This window comes from Phoenix dactylifera, chromosome 5 (genome assembly GCF_051530095.1).
Source record: "Phoenix dactylifera cultivar Ajwa chromosome 5, Ajwa_hap1_PhDact_Kaust_v1.1, whole genome shotgun sequence".
Taxonomy (NCBI): Eukaryota; Viridiplantae; Streptophyta; class Magnoliopsida; order Arecales; family Arecaceae; genus Phoenix; species Phoenix dactylifera.
Genome location: NC_143194.1, coordinates 16,882,240 through 16,899,426, shown reverse-complemented (window position 1 = coordinate 16,899,426; position 17,187 = coordinate 16,882,240). Strand labels below are relative to the sequence as shown.

The following is a 17,187-nucleotide window of genomic DNA, read 5'->3' as shown; positions in this document are numbered from 1 at the left end:
ATGCTATTTAGGCCCATTTCGTGGGTACTTTTGGGCTTGAGTCTTGTTGTGTTCCTAATTACTTGTACATGAAGTTTTGACTTGTCAACTCGTTTTTTCTAAGTTATTCATGTACTTCGTAGTTAGGAACCTTGAAAGTTGTGTCATTTATTATTTTGAAGTTGTAACTTGGAAGTTGTGACTTGGAAAACGTTTTTTACTTATTGCCTTGGAAAGGGGATGATGTCCTTTCCAATACCTTAGTTTGAAGCCTATATAAAGGCTGCCACATGTAACCAAAGGATTATTATGAATGAATTAAAGTGTTGGCAAGTTTTGCTATGCTCTCTTGTGTTCTTGGATTTGAATACAAAATTCTGGCTTATCAAAGGGAGTGATCAACCTTTGTGGCATCTTCAAGGATTAGGGTTTTAAGGACTTAGTTTCCTTAGAGTTCTAATCTGATCTCCTACAACTTGTTTTCTAGCGATCTCGGGGCAAGTATAGCAAATTGATTCAAGGGTTCCTCGGGCAGGTCTCCTGGTGGGTTCTTGTCATTTGGTATCAGAGCTTTGGTTCTAGAAATCAGGTTACTTATCCTTTATCATCTTTGTTCCTTTGTTCTTATTTTCTTTCTTTAAGTTTCTTTGTTCGTTCTCTTATTTCTGTTCTTTTCAGTTCCTTGTGTTTCTTGTTTTCTCTAATCTGTTTTGTTCTTTAATCTTCTGTTACTTAGTTTGATTCAAAAAAAAACGAAAAAAAAACGAAAAAAAAAGAAAGAAGTTTATTGATTAAGGGGCATTAATTACAAGGCTGTTTCACTTGTTGCAAAGCTGAAGACCCCTTGTTGCAAGGTTGTTTCACTTGTTACAAGACCGTTTTACGTATTACAAGGCTGCTTAGCCTGCTCTTATTTCTTCTTGCTTTCTAGTTGTTTCTATGACATATCCTTTACTTCCTTTTGAAGTCTTCTTATGTTCTTGATCCTTTAAGACAATTTTTCTTGTGAGTACCATTTGCCTCATCTAAGTCCTTAAATTCTGATTTTTTGGAGATTTGCCACCATCCATCTGATCGCTCTTTGTGATTTGTTGATTTTGATTCTTTTAAGAACATAAAGAGGGCTGGCTTGAGTGGTAAAAGGCAAGAGGGTGAGATCATCATCAAGAAAAAGCCATAAAAGAGTGCCCACCCGAGAGAGTGTATGAGGACCTATTCTATTTATTCTAATCTTTTGATTGCAGCATACAACCAGATGTTGATATGAAGTTATAAATGAAAGCCATTGCTAATCAACTTACTAAGCTTGGTGCACGAATGGATGATTTGGAATCACCAAGCAGAATCAAACCTTTGAGGGGGCGGATGTTTGAAGATGATGAAGAAGATTTAGATTATGAATCTAACTCTAGAAGGGAAAAGAAGGCCGATGATTCAAAAGATAATAATCTGGGCAGCATCAAGATGAAGATTCCTATCTTTCAAGAAAAGAATGATCCCGAACTTTACTTGGAATGGGAGAGAAAAGTTGAACATGTGTTTGATTGTCACAACTATTCAAATGAGAAAAAGGTGAAATTGGCAGCAGTTGAGTTCACGGATTATGCAAGCATATGGTGGGATCAATTGATGATTAGTCGGCGAAGGATTGGAGAAAGGCCAATTCGGTCGTGGGACGAAATGAAATTGGTGATGCGCAAGAGATTCGTACCTAGCCATTACTGTAGAGATTTACATAGAAAGTTACAAGGGCTGGTTCAAGGCTCCATGAGTGTGGAAGACTATTACAAAGAAATGGTGATGGTGATGATTAAAGCTAATATAAAGGAAGATCGAGAGGCTACCATGGCAAGATTTATTGGAGGCTTAAACAAAGAGGTTGCTGATGTGGTTGAATTGCAACACTATATGGAGATGGAGGAGCTGCCATCAAAATAGAAAAGCAAATCAAATCCAAAGGATCCAAATCGGGTTTGGCTTCTAGTTCCACATGGAAGTCTAATTGGAAGGATAACAAATCTGCCTCAAAAACAAAAGAAGATGCAAAGCCAAAAGATTCGGTTGCTATTTCAAAAGGTAAAACCGAAACTAACACTTCTTCTAAATCACGTAATGTTAAGTGTTTTAGGTGCCAAGGATTTGGGCATATTGCTTCCCAATGCCCAAACAAGAGGATTATGATTATGTTGGAGAATGGTGACATTGAAAGTGCTAGTTCAAGTGAGGATGAGATGCCACCCTTAGAAAATTGTAGTGATATTGACATTGAAGAACCTATACATGGAGATATGTTGGTGACAAGAAGAGCACTAAGCATCCAACCTAAGGATGATGGTGACAAGGAGCAACGTGAACATATTTTCCATACTAGATGTCATGTGAAGGGAAAGGTATGTACTATGATTATTGATAGTGGAAGCTGCACTAATGTTGCTAGTACTTTGTTAGTAGATAAGCTGGAGTTACCCACCATGAAGCATCCTAATCCATACAAGTTGCAATGGTTAAATGAATATGGAGAAGTGAGGGTAAACAAGCAAGTGTTCGTTTCATTTTCAATTGGCAAATACACAGATGAGATTCTTTGTGATGTGGCACCAATGCATGCTAGTCATATTTTGCTTGGACGACCATGGCAGTTTGATAGGAAGGTTACACACAATGGATACAAAAATCATTATTCTTTTATGATGAACAACCACACTGTAGTCCTAACCCCTCTCAAACCTTTGCAAGCTTATGAAGATCAGATTCGGATAGTGAGAGAGTGTAAAAAGAGAGAAGGTGAGTCCGAGAGGAAAAATGCAAATGAAAGGAGTGAGATTGAGAGCAGAGAGAAAAGTATTCAAAAACAAGAGAAAAGTAAAAAAATGAGTGTGTTTGCTGAAAAAAATGAGGTTAAGAGTGTTATGTTCTCAAGACATCAACTACTTGTACTTATGTACAAGGATGTTTATCTTTCTACTAACGACCTTAACCCCTCCTTGCCTAGTGTTGTTGTGACTTTATTGCAGGAATTTGATGACGTATTTCCAAAAGAGATTCCTAATGGACTACCACTCTTAAGAGGTGGAGCATCAAATAGACTTCATGCCCGGTTCTACCATTCCAAACAGACCTGCATATAGAGCTAATCCCGAAGAAACAAAGGAAATCCAAAGGCAAGTGGATGAGCTGGTGCAAAAGGGAATTGTCAGAGAAAGTCTTAGCCCATGTTCAGTTCCTGTCATCCTAGTCCCAAAGAAAGATGGAACATGGCGCATGTGTGTGGATTGCCGAGCCATCAACAAAATAACAGTTAAGTATAGACATCCTATCCCAATATTAGATGATATGCTTGATGAATTACATGGCTCTTGTTTGTTTTCTAAAATTGATTTGAGAAATGGCTACTATCAAATTCGTATGAAAGAGGGAGATGAATGGAAGACAGCATTCAAAACTAAATATGGATTGTATGAGTGGTTAGTGATGCCTTTTGGTTTAACTAATGCACCTAGTACTTTCATGAGATTGATGAATCATGTTTTGCGTGCTTTCATAGGTCAATTTGTGGTAGTTTACTTTGATGATATTTTAGTCTATAGTAAGAACTTGGATGAACATGAACAAAATTTGCATGCTGTTTTTAGCAAATTGAGAGAACACCAATTATATGCTAATCTTAAGAAGTGTACATTTTGCATGGAATCTGTTGTATTTCTTGGTTTTGTTGTTAGTTCTCAAGGTATTAGCATGGATGAGGAGAAGGTGAAGGCAATCAGGGACTGGCCTACACCTAAGAATGCGAACGAGGTAAGAAGTTTTCATGGTTTAGCAAGTTTTTATCGAAGGTTTGTTAAAAATTTTAGTTCTATTGCTGCACCTTTAAATGAACTTGTTAAAAAGAATGTTGTTTTTAAGTGGAATAATCAACATGAACAAGCTTTCACTGATTTGAAAGATAAGCTAACTAATGCACCTTTGTTAAGTTTGCCTAACTTTGATAAAGCTTTTGAAGTTGAATATGATGCATCCGGAATTGGAATAGAAGCTGTTTTGATGCAAGATTCCAAACCAATTGCTTATTTTAGTGAAAAGCTAAGTGGGGCAGCCTTGAATTATCCAACATATGACAAAGAGCTTTATGCATTAGTGAGAACTCTTCAAACATGGCAGTATTACTTGTGGCCGAGGGAATTCATCATTCATTCTGATCATGAGAGCTTGCAGTTCTTGAAATCCCAGGGTAAGCTTAATAAGAGGCATGCTAAGTGGCTGGAGTTCCTAGAAACATTTCCTCATTTCATCAAGTACAAACATGGAAAAGAAAATATCGTTGCTGACGCGTTGTCTCGAAGGTATGCTTTACTTACTACCTTGCAAACTAAGTTACTTGGTTTTGAATTGATTAAGGACTTGCATGCCAATGATTCTGATTTCTGCCAAACATGGAATACATGCGAAAAGAGTGCATTTGGTGAGTATTATAGGCATGACGGATTTCTATTTAGAAAAATCAGTTGTGTGTGCCTATTTGTTCTATTCGTGAATTGCTTGTCAGAGAAACTCATGGGGGTGGTTTGATGGGACATTTTGGTGTGCAAAAGACTTTAGATATCTTGCATGAGCATTTTTATTGGCCTAACATGAAGCATGATGTGCAAGCTGTTTATGATAAATGCATTACATGTAAACAAGCGAAATCTAAAGTTTTACCACATGGCTTGTATACACCTTTACCCGTGCCTAACCAACCTTGGATTGATATTTTTATGGATTTTGTTTTAGTATTACCAAGGTCTCAAAGTGGAAAGGACAGCATATTTGTTGTTGTTGATAGATTTAGCAAAATGGCTCATTTCATTGCATGTTCTAAAACCAATGATGCAACACATATATTGCTGACTTGTTCTTTAAAGACATAGTTCGTTTGCATGGTTTGCCTAAGACAATTGTTAGTGATAGAGATGTGAAGTTCCTAAGTCATTTTTGGCGCACCTTATGGAATAAATTAGGAACTAAACTCTTATTTTCTACTGTTGCACATCCTCAAACGGATAGACAAACTGAAGTAGTTAATAGGACACTCACTATTTTGTTACGTACCATCATTCTAAAGAACTTAAGGCAATGGGAAAAATGTTTACCGCACATTGAGTTTGCATACAACAGAACTGTGCATTCTTCTACTTCATTTTCACCTTTTGAAGTTGTATATGGCTTTAATCATTTAACTCCCTTGGATATTCTATCTTTGCCTACTAAAGAACGTGCTAATCTTGATGGAAAGCAAAAGGCAGAATTTGTGAAGGATTTACATGCCAAGGTTCGGGCTAACATTGAAAAGAAGAATGAGCAATATGCTAAGCAAGCCAACAAAGGACGTGTAAAGATTGTTTTTGAACCTGGTGATTGGGTCTGGGTGCATATGAGGAAAGAACGGTTTCCAACACAACGAAAATCCAAACTACAGCCTAGAGGAGATGGACCTTTTCAAGTCTTAGAGAGGATCAATGACAACGCCTACGAGCTGGATTTGCCAAGCAACTATAGTAATATTAGTGCTACTTTTAATGTTGCTGATTTATCCTTATTTGATGTAGGTGATTCGAGGACGAATCCTTTCGAGGAGGGAGGGAATGATAGAGATCAAGGGGCTGGCCGAATGGTTCAAGCTAATTCCAAAGATCCATTACAAGGAATTGGAGGTCCAATGACTAGAGCAAGGGCAAAACAAATGAAAGAAGCTTTATATGGACTAGTCATGGAAATTCAAGAGAAGGAGGCTGCTCTAGAAAGCTTGGAAATGCTGAAGATTGATCACTTATCTTTACATAGTAAATGCTGAAGAACAAAGCTTGGAGCCATTAAACAAGGCTGATCCACGTGGAGATGCTATTTAGGCCCATTTCGTGGGTACTTTTGGGCTTGAGTCTTGTTGTGTTTCTAATTACTTGTACATGAAGTTTTGACTTGTCAACTCGTTTTTCCTAAGTTATTCATGTACTTCGTAGTTAGGAACCTTGAAAGTTGTGTCATTTATTATTTTGAAGTTGTAACTTGGAAGTTGTGACTTGGAAAACGTTTTTTACTTATTGCCTTGGAAAGGGGATGATGTCCTTTCTAATACCTTAGTTTGAAGCCTATATAAAGGCTGCCATATGTAACCAAAGGATTATTATGAATGAATTAAAGTGTTGGCAAGCTTTGCTATACTCTCTTGTGTTCTTGGATTGGAATACAAAATTCTGACTTATCAAAGGGAGTGATCATCCTTTGTGGCGTCTTCAAGGATTAGGGTTTTAAGGACATAGTTTCCTTAGAGTTCTAATCTAATCACCTACAACTTGTTTTCTAGCAATCTCGGGGCAAGTATAGCAAATTGATTCAAGGGTTCCAAGGGCAGGTCTCCTGGTGGGTTCTTGTCAGTTCCCGAAATGCCCCTCAAAGTGAAAGCGCGTGGAAACAGCATTACAGCCACGTCTTCTAACCATACACATTTTCAGTTACAAAAACATGTCCCTTGCCTTCTGGAGGCTTATGCCGCGTTCTTCCATCTGTGGCACACATTTCCATGCATCCCAATTTTCCGGATTCAATCCATGCTTCGAGATAAGCCCACAATGTTGAATCAGTCTCGTTGCATCAGCTTTCCTCCTGATGACGAACCAGCATGTATTCTCAACAATACATGCCTTGGAGCACGTGCCCACGGCCCCATGCTCTTGGGTATTTCTCCTAGATCTTGCACACGTTTCCCTAGGTGATCCTAGGGCTCAGATTTGGTCTCCAAGTTGCCCAAATCTCTAGAGAGCACCGTCAGACCTCGAACCCGCCCAGCGACCTGATCTGGTTTATACCTTGATCCGTGTCCGGTCCAACCCCGATTCGAGGAGCCGTGACACCCTCCCCCACCTAAGCCGAAGTCGCCCCTGACGAGGCTAGGCGGTACTCGTTGATGATGTCCTCGAACTGCCATAGTTCGTCACCATATTCCCAGCTTGCTTCTGAATCTGATAGTCCTTTCCATCGGACTAAGTATTGCACACGGTTACCCTTTTTCCTGTCTGCCTTGATTTCAGAAACCTTCTTGGTGTAATGAACTCGTACGACTACTGGAGCTCGCCCGCTTCGAGCCTGAGAAGGGTCAGTTGTGTCCTCTCTGAACGGTTTCAACAAGGACACGTGGAACATCGGGTGCACTTTCAGCTTGGAAGGCAGCGACAATCGGTATGCTGTCTCTCCAATTCGATGTGTGATGATGAAGGAACCTTCATACCTCCTCACAAGTGCTTTATGGTAGCCCGACTTCAATTTCATGTGATGGTAAAGCTTCACCAATACCCGATCACCAACCTAAAATTCAGCTACCCGCCGCTTTATGTCAGCCCACTTCTTCATCCGTTTGGTCGCCTTCAACAAGGAGACCTGAATCAAATCTGTATCCTCCTTTAGATCCCTCACGAACCTGGAGGCGGTCGGACTACGTCCCATGTAGTCCGCTGCGATACTTTCCGGAGTGTCTGGTTGCAGCCCTGTAATCACCTCAAATGGTGATTTACCTATCGACTCCAATCGCTGTAAGTTGTAGCTGAATTGGCCTTGGTCCAAGAGTCGCACCCAATTCCGCTGGTTGGCACTCACATAGTGCCTCAAATACATCTCCAATAATGCATTGGTTCGCTCTGTTTGGCTGTCGGTCTGAGGGTGGAAGGCCGTGGACATCCTCAGCTCCGTTCCGAGTATCCGAAATAACTCCGCCCAGAACCTCCCCGTGAAGCGAGCATTGCGATCAGAAATGATACTCCGCAGTATCCCCCAATATTTCACCACATATGTGAAGAACAACCGCGCCACGTCCTCCGCATGGAAAGTAGTAGGTGCTGCAATGAAGACTCCGTACTTCGAGAAGCGATCCACCACTACCATGATAGAGCCGTTCCCATCCACTAGAGGTAGCCCGATGATGAAGTCCATGGAGACACTCTCCCACGGACGCTCTGGTATAGGTAATGGCTCCAACAACCCCACAGGTCGTCGATGTTCAACCTTGTCTTGTTGGCATAGCAGACAAGTGCGAACATACTCCTCGATGTCATCCCGCATCTTCGGCCAATAGTAGTTATGTTCTATGAGAGCTTGGGTCCGATGCACCCCCTGGTGTCCCGCCCACATAGAATTATGGTGTTCTCGCAGCACCTCGTGCCTCAGCCCTCCGCCTGAAGGCACATAGACACGTCGCCCTCGTGTCAAAATCAGCCCTCCTTCGGTCCAGAAACGGCGCGCCTTGCCGTCTTTGATGAGTTCACCCATGGAAGTGGCCCATTGATCCTTCTCCGTCTCGGTCTTGACCATCTCCATAAGGTTGCTTGCTGGTCCGGAAAAGGAAGAGACTGCAGCCAGCTATGCCTTCCCACTCAAAGCATCAGGGACTGAATTAGTTCGGCCCGACTTGTACTCAATGTCGAAATCGAATTCAGCCAGAAACTGCTGCCATCTCGCCTGCTTGGGGGTGAGTATTGGTTGGGTCTGAAAGTAGCTTGTGGCCACGTTATCCGTGCGCACCACAAACTTAAATCCGAGGAGGTAATGACGCCAGGTTCGAAGACAGTGCACAATCGCAGTCATCTCCTTTTCATGAATCATATACCTGCGCTCGGTGTCATTCAACTTTCGACACTTGTAGGCCACTGGGTGCCCTTCCTGCATGAGCACCCCTCCAATGGCGAAATCTGATGCGTCGGTGTGGACTTCAAAAGAAATAGAAAAGTCCGGTAGCACGAGGATCGGCTCCGCCGTGACCGCCTGCTTGAGACGATCAAATGCCTCCTGACATTGGTTTGACCACCGCCATGGTCGATCCTTCTTTAACTTCGAATATCCGGTGATGAACCTCCTATAGTAAATTGCCAAGCCAAGAAAAGAGCGTAAGTGTGTAACACGTGTAGGTACCTCCCACTCGGCTATGGCTGAAATTTTTGAGGGATCCATCATGAGCCTTCCATCCCCAATGATGTGCCCGAGGAATAGCACCCTCCGCTGCGCAAACACACACTTCTCCCTCTTCACAAAGAGTTGGTGCTGCCGTAGGGTAGAGAAGACTTGCCTCAGGTGTGCCACAAGCTCATCCAACGTCCGGCTGTACATAACAATGTCATCCAAGTATACTACCACGAATTTATCGATGAAGTCGTGGAGTACACGCTGCATCAAAGCACAGAAAGTTGCTGGAGCGTTGGTGAGGCCGAAAGGCACGACAAGTTACTTGAAGCTCCCGTACCCTATCACACATGCAGTCTTCTCAATGTCCTCCTCCGCCACGCGAACCTGATAGTACCTGCTGCGAAGATCCAACTTGGAAATCCATCGTGCCTTGCCAAGTAGATCGAACAAATCATCAATTCGAGGAATGGGGTACTTGTTCTTCACCGTGAGCTTGTTGAGGGCCCTGTAGTCGATGCAGAGTCTCAACGAACCATCGTGCTTCTTCCGAAAAAGTACCGGTGCTCCATACAGACTCTTCGAAGGTAGAATGAACCCGCTGTCCACCAATTCCGTTAGCTGCCTCCTCAGCTCCTGGAGTTCAGGTGGGGCCATCCTATATGGTGCTTGAGCTGGTGGACGTGCTCCATGCACCAAATCAATCCGATGATCGATTTCTCTTTTTGGTGGCAATTGCTTGGGTAACTCGGGGGGCATCACATCCTCGAATTCATTGAGAACACCCTCGATGGGTGCTGGAATCTCCTCTCCTTCCAATAGCTCATCCTCCTGAAGGGACGCAATATATGTTGGAAGTCCCCTTCTCAGCCCCTTAGCAAGTTGCATCGCTGATAGGACTCGCTGTGGAGTCCCTTTAACTCGCTTCCCTGGAACTACACAAGCTCCACTTGGATTCAGTACCACCACCACATCTGAATCCAGCTTTATCATGGCTTGTAGCTGGGTAAGCAAAGACATGCCGATGACCACCTCGTAGTCGTCAATCGGGGCGACCACCACTGTCACCCGTCCGGTTCAGGTGCCCAATTGGATCTCAACATCCTTCGACGTTCTGCTCGTAGCCACTTCTGCGGAGTTGACCGCCTTGAACGTGTGTTCATCATGTTCAATCTTCAGATTTAACCTCTTTGCCGTAGCTAGGTCCACGAAGAAGTTAGTGGCACCCGTATCAATGAGTGCCTGGAAGGTGTGACCACCAATGCAGATAGGTGCATAGAGCAGACCTCGTGGCCTCTTGGCCTTCAGGGCATTGAGACTGAGTGAGCCCATCCTTTGGTCGGTCTCTTGCTTCTCCTCCACTGCCATAGATGCTATCTTGCCCCTCAATGGACAGTCCTTCACCTTGTGTGGTCCATTGCAAATATAGCATAAGATAGTGCTGGTACCTTGCGCCACCCCTTTGCCCTTCGCTTGGGAAGCCCCTCCACTCGAGGAGCCCGGATTTGAGCCTTTTTTACCTCCTTTGTGACCTGATTTCGCTCCCCCACCATTGCCCTGTTTCGATGCTTGGGCTTTGGAAGCTGTGGGTTGAGTCTTGAACTCGATGAGAGCCTCCACTTGAGCTATCGCCTCGTTTTTTCTGGCCCACGGTTTGAGCCCATCAAGGACAGTGAAGAGAGAGTCCTCGTTGCTGAGGTCTGGTACCTCCAACAACAATTCGCTGAACTCCGCACACACTCACGCACATCGCACTTTTGCATGAGTCGCCGTAGTCGTGCTCGAGCATCATCCTCAGCGAACGCGGGGAAGAATTGCTTTCGAAGTTCAGTTTGGAACTGTACCCAAGTGGTGATTGGAACAGCCCCTCACTTCACATCGTCGGCCCGACGTCGCCACCAAAGCATCGCCACGTCCCTCAAGAACATGGCCACCGTGCTCACCTTCATGGCTTCCTCCCTCACGCCGGTAACCTGCAGGTATTGTTCCACGGCGAAAAGAAAGTTATCCACCTCCTTCGCAGACCGTCGTCCGCAGAACTCCTGTGGCTTGGGAACATCAAGCTTGTGCAGGGGGCACATAACCTCTCTTGCGACCTCCATTGTCAATGGAGAAGAGGATACGCTTGTGGTGGTACTCTCCTTTAAAAGGTCAACCACCTGATTTTGGAGAGCCTTCACCATGATCTCCAACTCCTCGTTACGCCGTAGCACTTCCTTATAGCGCCGCTCCATATCGAAGAAAATCTGGTTCAGCTGAGCGGCGATTTCACCTCGGAGGGTTGCGTCCCTACCCTCAAGGTCCTCCATCCGCCCTTCAACCTCAGTTATTTGGGCCTCGCACCTCCATAATCGATTGTCGGCGGAGATAATCGAAGATGCAATACGTAACCCATGTAGGGAATCATCAACTGGATGTGCTCCACCCATCGCCGTGCCTCCTCCTAAGGCTGGATTGGGATCCACGGTCGCGGTTGATGCGTCCGCCATTCCCACCATGGAAGTTACCTTAGAGGTCGTCTCCTTCGTTTCTGGTATGGTTCTGATACCAAGTGTCACGTACGAAGGGATTTCAGAGTTAATCCCAACAATGTGCGGCTTGGTCTACCGAAGATAACCGATCAGCCTTCCTTTTTTTTTTTTTTTTTTTTTTTGCTAAAGAAAAGGGGTAGGGGGGAGGAAGGGACAAGCCCACCCCCGCGTAGCAGCCCCACTGGGCCCCCGCCCCGCCAGGAGAATGTTCGATGCGGGCAGAAATGGCCGTGTGTTGGGCACCCCGACCGGTTTTACTCATACCCTCCCCACCCGTAGGCCCGGCTCAGCTACTCCTCTGAGCTCTGGCTCGAGTCCCACGTGTGAGTACGTCACACCCGGCACCACCCCGGCTACTAGCGGTTCAAGAGCGGTCCTACACCACAAGTCCAAGCAGTGGCCAAAGTAGTGAGCTCTGGTCCACAATTTAATCGTCGCCGCAGCGATTCGAACTTGGGACGTTGTGGTTAGAATTGCTGCCCAGTACCACTAGGCTTCCTGGCGTGGGTACCTAGTCTCTATGACTTAGGTCACGCTTAACAACAATAATGCAGTGAAGCACAACACCAGAAAACACCACGAAGGAGAACGAGAAATATAGGGGAAGAGAACTTTATTGAATAACCACTCAACTGATTACAATAAGCTCTCCTGGCCTCTCCAGCTCTACCGGATGCCAATCCCTCCCTCCCCTTTGAGGATCCTTTTATAGAGGAGCAACCTCCAATTACAAGTCCCTCACGAACTCAACTTCCCATGCACAAGATAAGGATGAATTCTAGATAAGATAGGAAAACCCCGATTCCCGCAGGATTCTGCGCAATCAGATAAAACAGCCAAGTTCGTGTCCCAAACGAACTCGGATTACCATGAAACTAGATTCGTTGGATTCGAGACGAAACACCCTTCCAGATGGCACCTTTCTCACTTTGAACGGACTTCTATAGAGTTTCCAAAATGCCCCTCAAAGTGAAAGCGTGTGGAAACAGCGTTACAGCCACGTCTTCTAACCATACACGTTTTCAGTTATAAAAACGTGTCCCTTTCCTTCTGAAGACTTATGCCACGTTCCTCCATCAGTGGCACACATTTCCATGCATCCCAATTTTCTGGATTCAGTCCATGCTTCGAGATAAGCCCACAACGCTGAATCAATCTCGTTGCAGCAGCTTTCCTCCTGATGATGAACTAGCATGTATTCTCAACAAGGCTTGGAGCACACGTTTCCCTAGGTGATCCTAGGGTCCAGATTTGGTCTCCAAGTTGCCCAAATCTCTAGAGAGCACCGTCAGACCTCGAACCCGTCCAGCGACCTGATCTGGTTTATACCTTGATCCGCATCCGGTCCAGCCCCGATTCGAGGAGCCGTGACAATAGAATACACTCAACAACTTGCTAATCTTCTCAACTTTACCCCACTCCTCTTTAGATGGACAATGCTTGTATTAGAGTCACTTAATTTCAAATGAAGAAAGGCACGACGGTAAAAGAGAGCACTATCTAGCATCAAAAAAATTGAATTCCATCTTGTAGGAACATCTTGCCTTAAGCCTTTTTTACTTTCCAAAGAAACTTATCTAACACATTCCAAAAATTTTTGTTTCCGAACTTGTGAACCTCTCACATATTTAATACTTTCACGAATTTTAGAGATGGGTTCATCTATCTCCTTTAATCCCTCTTGTACAATTAAGTTAAGAATATGAGCACAACATCGGACCTGAAAGAACTCACCATCTAGTAAAGTGCATTGTTCAAATTAGGTTGGATCTTTAGCATGTCAACAAAAACATCATTTACTGATGCATTATCCAAAGTCATGCAATACAATTTCTTTTCAATCCCCCAATCAATCAACAAATTGTAAATTATTTCACATAAAGATATGCCATTGTGTGGAGGAGGCATGAAGCGAAAGTTAAGAACTTTCTTTTGTAACACCCATTCATCATCAATAAAATGGGCAGTTAAACATAAATACCGATCGGTAGTAATGGAGCTCCACAAATCCGAAGTTAAACTTATCCTAAAAGGAATTGAATGTAGCCACAATACTAATTTTTCCCCCTCTTTTTTATATAATTTCAACAAATCAACCTTTACAGTATTCCTTGATACTAACTTGGCCTCCTCATGAACATAAGCAAATAAAGATCTAATGCCTTCATACTCAACAAATTGGAATGGTAGATCATGCTTAATAATTGCAAGTGTCAGCAATTCACAAAATTTGTCAGGATAAAACTTAGTAGAACACATTGATATGGACCCTTGAGCTTGTGATAAGATCATCTGTCCTATGTCACGGTTCTTTCTGCAATTCTTTAAATAACGTTTCAGATTTCCGGTCCAAACCTTACCACTAAACGAATATTTTGCACCACACTTTATACATTTGCATTTTTCAGTTGCTTCATTTATATGATAATATTAAACAGGGGAAGTCAATTTTCTTTTACGTTTTTCATATGTGGAGTCACATACTACTACATTAGAACCTAAGGACGTCGATTCATTTGCCCTATCACCATCACTCTCTAACTCTATATTCATGAACTGTTTATCCATCTGTATTATATAATTTAAAATTATATCAAAATACCAATTTAGAAAGAAAATAATTTGTGTTGCCCAATAGACAACCCAGGAGGGGGGGGGGGGGTGAATTGGGTTATGAATAATAACTTTAGTTTCTATTCGAAATATCAAAGGAGATTATGAAACCTTTCTTGATTTTAATCTAAGAGATAAATCTTAACTATAAAGAAAGCAATGGTAACGTGATACTCAAGGAACCACAACACAAACACAATAAGTTTTATAGTGGTTCGGAGCCAACCCTGCTCCTAAGTCCACTTCTCAAATTCTTTTGAAAATTCCACTATAATCTCCCTGATTTCAGTCAGTTGTTTTACAAGCTCACAACTTAACTTGTTGTTTTCACGAGATCACAACAAACTCGGTCGATTTTTACAGGATCACCGACTACAACCAAACTAATTATTTTATCCGGAATTACAATCTAACCCAATTGGTTTTTCTTGGTTCACCAACCATAACTTATCTTGCTGGTTTTACATTGGTTCACGAACCAACCTTGTTCCTCTTAATTCAATCTCCTGATTGAATCAAGTATACTAACAAAACATAAAAGTTATATAGTTACAACATAATAAAATCAATATTAAAGAGAAGAAGCTTTCAAACAAATTTTATGTTGAAGTAGGATGTGGCTTCTTATTTTCTGGATCTTCTCTTGAATATGCTGGTGGTTGAGGATCAGTTAACCAAGCCTTGAATGAGAGGAGTCCTCCTGAATTTGATGTTAGGGCAATTGCTCCTCTTTTTGCTTTGAGAAAGGCTTCAATCCTTTTTGGTGGATATAAACTTGAATTCTCTTCAATGGATACTTTGTTCTTGCCTCCTTTCTCCTTTTAAACACTTTTCAGATGCCTCCTTTTTGAAAACTAGCCGTTACAAAAGGTGAAAGAGCCATTCTGACTCAACTGTGCAACCTGACAATATGACCGTTGATCTTGGAGTCGACTCGCGCGACTTGGAGACGGCTCGACTGTAGCTGGAGTCGCCTCATGTTCTTCAGGTGACGACTCCCCCACTTTATCTTTTAAAAATACTTACCCGGCTATCCTCCAGGAGTCAGCTCGTGACATTCCAGAGTCGACTCGCCAAAGGCGGGAGACGGCTCACGTCTTTCAAGTGTCGGCTTGATCTCAGAGTGTTAGAAACTAATCGTTCTATCTTCTCTTGTTGGAATCGACTCACGTCATCTGGTGTCGGCTCGCCAAAAGTTGGAGTCGGCTTGCAATCTTTATGTGTCGACTCGATATTAGTTACGCAGAAAAATAAATCTTCCATCTTTTTGTTGGAGTCGACTCGGTAACAGTCGGAGTCGACTCGATATCAGTTAGGTTGAAAAATAAATCTTCTATCTTTTTGTTGGAGTCGACTCGGTAACAGTCGGAGTCGACTCGGAATCAGTTAGGTTGAAAAATGAGTTTTCTGTCTTTTTTCTGGGGTCGACTCAATCTCAGGTGGAGTCGACTCGCGCTCTGAACTTGATAATTCTGCTTTCAGCCAATCTATCCGGAGTCGACTCGCCCAACCTGGGTGTCGACTCAAGGTCGTGCCAGATACAATCTTTTGTGCCAGAGTCGACTCGCAAAACCTTGGAGTCAACTCGAGTTCAGGACCTGATAAAAATGGTTCCAAACATTTTAATAATTGATCTTTCTAATTCTGAACCACTTTTCTAAGTCATTCTAATGTATATAGGAGTATATTCCCTGAAACACTCACTTGAATTCATTAGTATAATATAAAATATACTCAAGTGTTTTGGGCTCATCAAAATCAAATATGGGAACAACAATCACTCAACAATCTTCCCCTTTTTGATGATGACAAAACACTGAGTATATGCAACTAAATTTACACATACTATGAGTTAAGTCAGAAGGAATTAGAATGAATTCAATGTTCAATAATTTTGTTTATAATAAACTTTAAAACTTAAGACTCCCCCCTTTCATTTGGAATTGTACAAGCAATCATAATATGCAATTAACTATTTTGCTTATATTAGATAAATGAGTCTCGTCTTTATATTCTTTATTTATTCAAGGTCTTCTTGGTCTGAATTAAAATATTAGAGCTTGATTCAGCCAATGTATCAGAGCATAGTGAAAAAATATAATTAAAACTAATGTTTGACCTTTGACCCTAATCATTTTCATCCCAACATATTTTCATAATTTCTTCTTCCCCTTAATCATAGCTTCATCTCCCCCTCAAGCAATGCATAGAAATTTTTGATCTTTCTTACTTTCTTCTTCCCCTTTTTATCATCAGCAAAAAGAAAAGTCAAGCATAGGGAATACTTTGCATTCATAGTAAGTGAAAGTGAAGAAGATGCGCAAGTTGAAGTACTTAAAAGGAAAGTTCTTTGTATTGCAACAGATTACAAGACGTTGCACTATAAAAGAAGATGATTACATTGTGCATCAAAAAGAAACATCAAAATGTAGTTTACTGCACTACACAATCATAATCACTCAGAAGAGAAGAAGAGCGAAGTCTGCTGGTTGATGGTCTAGATGAGGTGATTTCCATGAGTTTCTGAACTGCAGTATTGCATTTGCCAAGATCCAGAATAATTTCAAGGGAGGTCTCTTGACAGGTTTTCCTGAGCTTAGATATCCTCTGACTGTTTTCATTAAGCTCACCAAGTAATTTATTGGCCATTTGTTCAGCATTCTCTTGGAGTTTCCTTAAATGCCTCTTTACAGACTGCTGCAGCTGCCTTGTGGTGTCTTCAAGATCCATGAATCGTCTATACTATCCTTGCAGAAGACATCTGAGACTAAAAAGCTCGGCACCTATATCAGCTACCATCTGAGTGAGAGCAGCAGTGGAGGGTAGGATGTCTGTGGAAGGTCCTCCACCAAATGATCCATGAGATGCCATCTCATCAGCCAAAAGGGATGCTAATCTGCGCAACTAATCCTCACTCAGTGCAGGTGGAGAGGGAAAAGAAGATGGATCAGGATGTGTTGTTGTAGGTGCATGGATGGAAGGCGAAGAGGATATGTCAGGGGAAGCTATAGGAATATTGGGGTGTGGAGCAGAGGAGGAAGCAGCAGTATTCAAGGTTGTCCTAGTCCAGGTTCCCTCTATCCGATGAAATCCCATCCTTATAAGGGTTCCCTCATTTACAAAATTTGTATAACGAAGTGGA

The 17,187-nt window shown here is 42.6% G+C and overlaps 1 protein-coding gene across 1 annotated transcript; it reads left to right on the top strand.

Moving 5' to 3' along the window:
* Window positions 1-2,162: 2,162 nt before the first annotated feature.
* LOC148703420 (uncharacterized) lies at window positions 2,163-5,568 on the top strand. Its single transcript, XM_088722970.2, has 5 exons — window positions 2,163-3,048; window positions 3,524-4,319; window positions 4,523-4,650; window positions 5,172-5,403; window positions 5,565-5,568. The coding sequence occupies exons 1-5, from the start codon at window positions 2,163-2,165 to the stop codon at window positions 5,566-5,568; spliced, it is 2,046 nt and encodes a 681-aa protein (XP_088579096.2).
* Window positions 5,569-17,187: the final 11,619 nt, after the last annotated feature.

Coding starts and splice junctions, on each gene's coding strand:
- LOC148703420 (XM_088722970.2), top strand. CDS start 2,163: ATGTTGGAGAATGGTGACATTGAAAGTGCTAGTTCAAGTGAGGATGAG. Junction 3,049..3,523: donor TGGACTACCACTCTTAAGAG/GTGGAGCATCAA, acceptor GTGCTTTCATAG/GTCAATTTGTGGTAGTTTAC. Junction 4,651..5,171: donor TTATGATAAATGCATTACAT/GTAAACAAGCGA, acceptor CACCTTTTGAAG/TTGTATATGGCTTTAATCAT.